The sequence below is a fragment of the Atta colombica genome, unplaced genomic scaffold (assembly GCF_001594045.1).
Source record: "Atta colombica isolate Treedump-2 unplaced genomic scaffold, Acol1.0 scaffold46, whole genome shotgun sequence".
NCBI classification, from domain to species: Eukaryota; Metazoa; Arthropoda; class Insecta; order Hymenoptera; family Formicidae; genus Atta; species Atta colombica.
The window spans coordinates 999909-1007319 of record NW_017259535.1 but is presented as its reverse complement, the minus strand read 5'-3'; the positions used below and the strand labels follow the sequence as shown (position 1 = coordinate 1007319).

Sequence of the window (7411 nt, the reverse complement as noted above, 5' to 3'; positions counted from 1 at the left end):
ATATATATATATATATCTGTAAACTAAAAAAGGAGTATTAATCTGAAAACGATCGATTTGAAAACGAGATTTTATTTTATATACATATATATATATATAAAATCTCAGAAATAAACGCGCGCATTTATCGATAAAAATGAAGTGTGAAATTGCCCTATCTTGTTCCGTCTTTCACTTTCGCAGTTGATCAATCGTTCAAAAATTAATCGTAATCGAAAATTAATCGGAGCAACAATGAAGATCGAATGCCGGCGCGAATCTTACATGCACACGAGGCGACGATCTTTTTGGATCGGATCGATCGACGCAGCGCTCTCGATCGGCACGGCGCGATTCGCAGACGATTACTGATGTTCACGTCGTCCGCGAACCGGGAGTCGAATACACGTCGAAAGAAGTTAGGCCGGCTACACACGATCAAGTAAACTTGCACAAGTATACTTGCGCAAACATACTTGACAAGTTTACTTAAATTCCAGTTACATGTAACGTACCTGTTAGTTGTAATTGTCTACCCAACAATATAACTGTAATATAACACGTATGTTATATCTCGTTGAGTGGAAAATTACAATTAACAGGTACGTTACATGTGACTTGTGTTCACCGGGACGTGTGAAGCCGGCCTTACTCGGAACCGTAAAGTTATCCGAGAATAGTACGTGCTCCCTCGTTGCCCCCTTGGCCGAGGGGTAGGGGGTCGGTCTATATATATACGCACACGTATATATATCCGGGGGGAGGCCTCCTCCTCCCCCCTCCCTCCCTCGCGTCCCGACGCCGCCGACGCCCACTCTCCCTCTTGGGAAACAAACGCGTGCGAGAAGGATCGGATTTAAATTCGTATACGAGGGAAACAAAACGAAACGAGTTGGTTACCCGCTCGCTGACACTGAAGGGAAAACTTAGACGGTCATTGTTACGCGCCACGCACCATGCGTGATATTAAGTTCTTTCGTCACTCGAAAGAACCTCTCCTCTATAATGCGATAGTGGTTTTAGCGGTTGCCTCAGAGTTCCTTTCTGGAGAAACAAGAGCTGCTTCAGCACAAAACTAAACGCGAACTTTCACGACAAATTATTCATCTATGTTATTTTAATTAATTTATTCAGAAACTTTTGCCACTTGTCAATCCTGAACGGAAAAATTTTTACAAAAAATTACATATTTTGAGACAGATTTTAGAAATTCTTAATTTTTCATAGATATTTGTAGGGAGGCGTAAAGTGGCATTATTTATTTGATTTGAAAAACCAAGAAATCCTTCGTCTTCAAATAATGTTATTCTACTTCTACGTCCCACTTCGAATATTTATTTACGAAAAATTACTAAGAATTTCTAAGACAAGCAACCCTCATTTTACATCCCATTATATGAATATCTACGAAAAATTAAGAATTTTTAAGACCTTGTCTCAATTTATGTAATTTTAAAAGAATAATAAACTCTAAAAAATTTAACAAAAACGTATAAATATCTTTAAAAAATAAACAAACAAGTGAGATTCATAGTTTTTCTGTATTTTTTCATAAAAATTTTTTTCCATCAGGAAAACAATGCGATAAATATCGAAAAACATTCGAATGATGATGATGAAGAAAATTTAAATATCTGCTGGATAAATGTTACCTGAGATAAACATGTGGAAATTGATACTAAGAGATAAACATGTGGAAATTGATACCGAGAATCCTTTTTTGAGACATGTTTAGGAAACGAGAAACGACGAAATAATTATTTAGAATAGAAATAAAAGCTTATTAAAAAAAATTAAAATATTTCTTTATCTCCAAGGTGGTCACAAATTCCTCATTCAAAAATTCTATGATCTTTTTATCTGATTTCCAGACAAAATTACAGAATGTTCCTTAATGCTTTCAATGATATTTTGAAATATAAATACATTTTGACGTATTTGTAATCAAGTATTCGAGAGATTTGTTATCAAGAAATTTATTAATTAAAGATGATAAGTTTTCAGTTTAACAGTTAGCAACATTTAAATTTAATTGATGAATCAAATAACTGACGTTGAAACTATCCCTTTAACTTTTTCATAGCCAAGAATTTTAATTTTTCAGAAAATTTTGCAAAATTCCCTAACTTTTCCCTGACTATTTTTAATTTCCCTGACTTCTCTGATGTTGCTAACAGAAGAATATTTATCCAGTATCCTCTTTTAAGACACCGAAATGTTTAGAAAACAAGAAGTGATGGAAAATGATTAATTAAAATAGGAAGATTTATTTTTAAAGCAATCTCCTTCACACTCTCCTACCATTCTCCCTAACTTTTTTCTGATTTACATTTTATGTTTTACGATTCCACATGCCTAGCTATAAAAAGTACGACCTACTAACGAACATCATCCAAAAGAAAAAGTCGATCGGGACTTTATGCTAAAAATCACTGCCCATATATGGATCGCTCTCTCAGGTGAGCATCGCGTGATCAAAGCAAGTTGTTGCTTCTGTCCACCGAAAGAGTTTCTACTTATAAAGACGTGGAGACCATACTTGGACGAAAAGTCGCATTAAGGCTCTTGCTCTTCCTTTCACGACAGCCACGCGCGATTGGCGGGCCTTGAATACGGAATACAGTCTTCGATAATGTTCGACACACGAAGATTATTCGCTTCGTCAGAATTCGGAAATTTAATCAGTTTGTATTTCTCGATAATGACAATTACCACAAGTGAGTAAAAATTAATTGAACTTGTCTATGAACTTTTGAGTGTCATCCTCGATCTAACGATGTTCAATAACATGAAAAAAATATTATATAAATCGAACATTCAAAATAAAAAAAAAAATGTATTAAAATCTACAATAAAGCTGCGAAACGTAATAATATACTTTGAATAAATATAAATAGGAACATAAATGTAAACTCTCTTCTATAGTTAAAATAAAAATTGTTACAAATGTGCAGCAGACTTAAAGCATAAATAGTAAAAGTAAAAGAGAATAATAAAAAAATCTCTCTCAGAAAATTATTAAAAAGATTTAAAAATATATTTATTTTTTTCTTTCAGTACAAATTAATTCAAATCCTAATAAAAATTAATCTATTTATAATTACAGAACTAAAAAGGAATATAAATGTATATCAGACGTATACACATACACACACACACACACACACACGCACACACACACACACCACACACACACACACACACACACACACACACACACATACACATGCAGGTGCAATAACGCCACCAGATTCAATTACGTGGAATAATGCAATTGTTTTTGCATTGCTTAAGAGTGGCACGTAAAAATCGTAATTGCATAATAAATCAACATATAAATTATAATTAAATAACAATAAGCAAATAAGAATATATCCCCTGCATAGTTCATTGTCCGAATTAACTGTGAAATAAACTACAAAAGACAAGACCGATCAAAATCTATATCTGCATTCAAGATCACTTCCGAATCTATATATACCTATTTGAAAATTAAATATCTTGGTCAGCAATTTAAATTACACAATAATGCAATATAATAATACACATTTCGATCTCGTTTTAACAGGACTGAAATATTTCAAAATTCTAGTAACCATTTTACTTCATACACTAGAGAATAGCAAATAGCTATGTATAATCTTCAAAATATTAATCCAATATTAATAAAAACGCAATCGGAATATATGCCACTGCAGAATGAATCGAAAGCGAAGTTCAACAATATGTAACAGTATGTAGCATTTTAACATAAACATATGCAAGAATATGTAAAAATCAAATACTATATAAAACAATGGGCGTAACAATATTTACACGATATGCTATTGTGAAAAAGTCATATAAACATTCCTTATCCCAAGTTATTCATATAAAGTTATTGTTTCTTTACATTAAAAGACCATAAGTTCCAGTCTTAAAAAAAATGAGTCGACAGTGTATCGTCGTGACTGATATGATTATGGTTTTACAGAGATTACCGCTTTTTTTGCCGCTTCATCCAAGTTGCTCGCTGTAAGAATGGACAATCCAGATTCGGATAAAACTTTTTTGGCTTCTGTCACATTAGTACCTGAAAAATAAATTACCAAAAAATACTTCAAATTTATTTATAAATTGTATTACAACAAACCAAATAAAAATAAATATATATCATAAAATTATAGAACTTATAAATAAAAATAATAAAAGAATTAAGCTAATAAAAAAGGAGACAAAATACTTACCTTCTAGCCTTACAACAAGCGGTATTTTAAGTCCTAAATTTTGCGATGCTGCGATAATTCCTTTCGCTATCGTTACACAATTTACAATACCTCCAAAAACGTTAACGAGAATTACTTTGACTTTTGGATCTGACAAAAAAAAATTAGTTTACATTTTATGTTTGTATTTAAATAATCTATGTATTACATACCTTCACTGAGGATTCTAAATGCCTGAAAAACTTGATCTTCTTTCACGTTACCTCCAACGTCTAGGAAATTAGCTGGTAATCCTCCATTCAACTTAATAATATCCATTGTAGCCATGGCTAGACCAGCTCCATTTACTACACATGCAAATATAAAAACATTCTTGTTTATACATGAACTGCTTATTATATATTAATTCTCACAGTATAATATTATTTTTTAATTCTCTATTTACTTATTTGTTTGAATAATCAAAAGTAATTGTAAAAATCTGTATAAAAATGCTACTTTAATTACAAAGCCCAATCAAATTCTGAAAAGTACAGTAGATGAGGGTATTATCAAACTGTGATACTTTTTGACACAAAATGTGAACAAAGTAACGTTGCGTGGCAGTCAAAGATTAATTTATCGCAAAAATATTAATTAACTACGTTAATTAACATTAAGTACTTTACCTAAACATCCTATATTACCATCCATGCCAATATAATTTAAATTAAATCGCGACGCATCCACTTCTCTGGGATCTTTCTCACTGATGTCTTCTAAGGCAAATAGATCTTGTTGTCTAAATTGGGCATTATCGTCGAATGCGATTTTTGCATCTACTGCTACTATTTGCTTGTCTATCGTCTCCACTAATGGATTTATTTCAACTTGCAGAGCATCGATATCCACAAATAATTTCCAGAGACTTTTCAATTCATATATAGCTTTTTTTAAAATATCCGTATCAGAAAATCCCAGAAAAACGCACACGTCCTTTGCTATTTCATCATCGATCCCATGATAAATATCTAATGTAATGGTTTTGATTTGTTCAGGATATTTTTCTGCAACTGCCTCAATATCCATACCACCTGCTGGAGATGCTATCAGCACAGGACCATTATGCTGACGATCCATGAGAATACAAACATAAGTCTCACGCGCAATATCCACCGATTCAGCTATCATAATTTTCTGCACTAATATGCCATCTTTTGAAGTCTGTCTAGTGATGAGCCGATGACCTAACATATTCTTCACATAATTTGCAACAGCATTACGGCTGTTAAAAGGGAAAGAAAAAGACTAAAATAAATTATAAAACAAATACTATTAAAATACTATTAATATAAAATAAATAAAATACTATTAATGATCATAAAAAAAGATATATAAATTACATATCATTTTTAATAAAAGAAATGGAAGAGAATAAAAATATTATCTCTTATTAATTATTTTAAATATATTTTCTAAAATCAAATATTTTATTATTTAAAAAATTATGATAAAAATTTATCTATCAATAAATACTTCGTCTAAGAAGTATTTTAAAAAAAAATAATTAATTAAATTATATCAATACTTACTCTTTGGTAAGATGTACACCTCCCTTAAATCCATTATCGAACCAGCCTTTACCACGACCACCAGCCAAGACTTGAGCCTTGATAACAAACTCATCAGTGTCTGCAAGAAATAGAAAGCTGCAAAATACACATAGTTATGTCGGCTTTTACATAAATTATCAAGTTACAGATGACTCCTAACAGATATTATTATTTTGTATGAATTAGAAAAGAAAGAAAAACATAATATTGTACATTACGAGCTCTCAAATGTACGTAAAGAAATGATGAGAAACATTCTAAGACACTCACGTAGCTTCTCCAAGGCGGAATTCGTCTGAGTTAGATCATCGACGATAGTGAAATTTTGCACCGATATGCCAGAGTCTCGTAGGAGTTCCTTGCTCTGGTACTCCAGTAAATTCAGGTTCCTCACATTCGACACGGAAATGATTCTCGTGCTATTCCTGAACAGTTGCGCCGAGCGCATTGAGCGGCTGAACACTCGTAACATAGTTAACCTCCAATAACGCACCGAACGAGAAAAAAAAAATTGCTAATCTTGTTCTTACGAATCACAACGTAGGCGCCGATGATTTAGCTAACTAATCTTCCTTGGAGTTGCAGTTCAACGTCACAATTAATATTGTTCCTCCTAATGTTTTGATGAGATAATAGCCGGCTATCAGTTGAACTTGTCTGTCGCGCGTGACCACCGTTCTAAAATCGATATCTCGAATGCAAAAAAAAGGAGGAAAAGAGAAGTACATTACATGATCTACGGCGGGCAATATGAATGATACGAGACATCCTTTCCCTCCTCGACACCAATATAAGGTATAACTAATCGTTATTAAACAGGATACGAGTCAATGCGATATTACAAATGCTCTAAAGCGTTTTTTGACTGGTCAATTCGTAAAATTCTTTCTTTTAATTGGTCAATTTAAACGCTTCAAAGCATTTAATAGTGAGACTTTGACCGCAGCCCTTATGTAGAATACATAAAAAAAGATACAAATAATATCAATAATATTAAAAATATATAGGCATATTATAAAATTGTTACAAAAAGTAAAGAACAAGTTACAATTGTAAAAAATGTATATTATATACGTGTGTGTATATATATCTGTGATACATGTACATAATAATGCATAAAAAAAGAAAATACTAGATTGGAGAAATTGATATTGCTACTGGTGTCTATTACTTCTAATTGCTTCTAATTAAGCAATCGATATCGGTAACCAGCAATTAGAACAATTCTATCATTCTCTTATTCTTCATTATTTGCATTGTGTATGAACTAAATACTATTTACGTCAACGTGATGCTACGAATGCTTTAAAGAACTCTTTGATCGGTCAATTAATAAAATTCTTTCTTGTAATTAGTCAATCAAATGTTTCAAAGCATTTATAGTAAGAGTTTGATTATACTTAAATATAATATAAATTAATAAACACATTTATGAATTTCGTTGTATACTAATATAAAAAGAAATATATCAAAATATATACGTTCTTTAAATTATTGTAGATAATACAATAATCAAGTAATGATATAATATTTGATACTTATTTATATCTTATAGAAGAACACTTGGTGAACACTATTGGTTTATATAAAAAAAAAACTTTTCTTATATATCTTTGAATTATTCTAATATCACAT

The 7411-nt window shown here is 31.6% G+C and overlaps 1 protein-coding gene across 1 annotated transcript in view; it reads right to left on the bottom strand.

The window, feature by feature from the left end:
• LOC108691384 (contactin) overlaps window positions 1-7411 on the bottom strand; it is an 18410-nt gene that overhangs the window by 2826 nt on the left and 8173 nt on the right. Inside the window, exons 9-14 of the mRNA XM_018199110.1 lie at window positions 6047-6255; window positions 5756-5855; window positions 4853-5448; window positions 4397-4531; window positions 4206-4334; window positions 3960-4051 (exon numbers count right to left, since the gene is read on the bottom strand). Of these exons, the coding sequence (XP_018054599.1) occupies window positions 3960-4051; window positions 4206-4334; window positions 4397-4531; window positions 4853-5448; window positions 5756-5855; window positions 6047-6255 (1261 nt within the window). The remainder of the gene's footprint in view (window positions 1-3959; window positions 4052-4205; window positions 4335-4396; window positions 4532-4852; window positions 5449-5755; window positions 5856-6046; window positions 6256-7411) is intronic.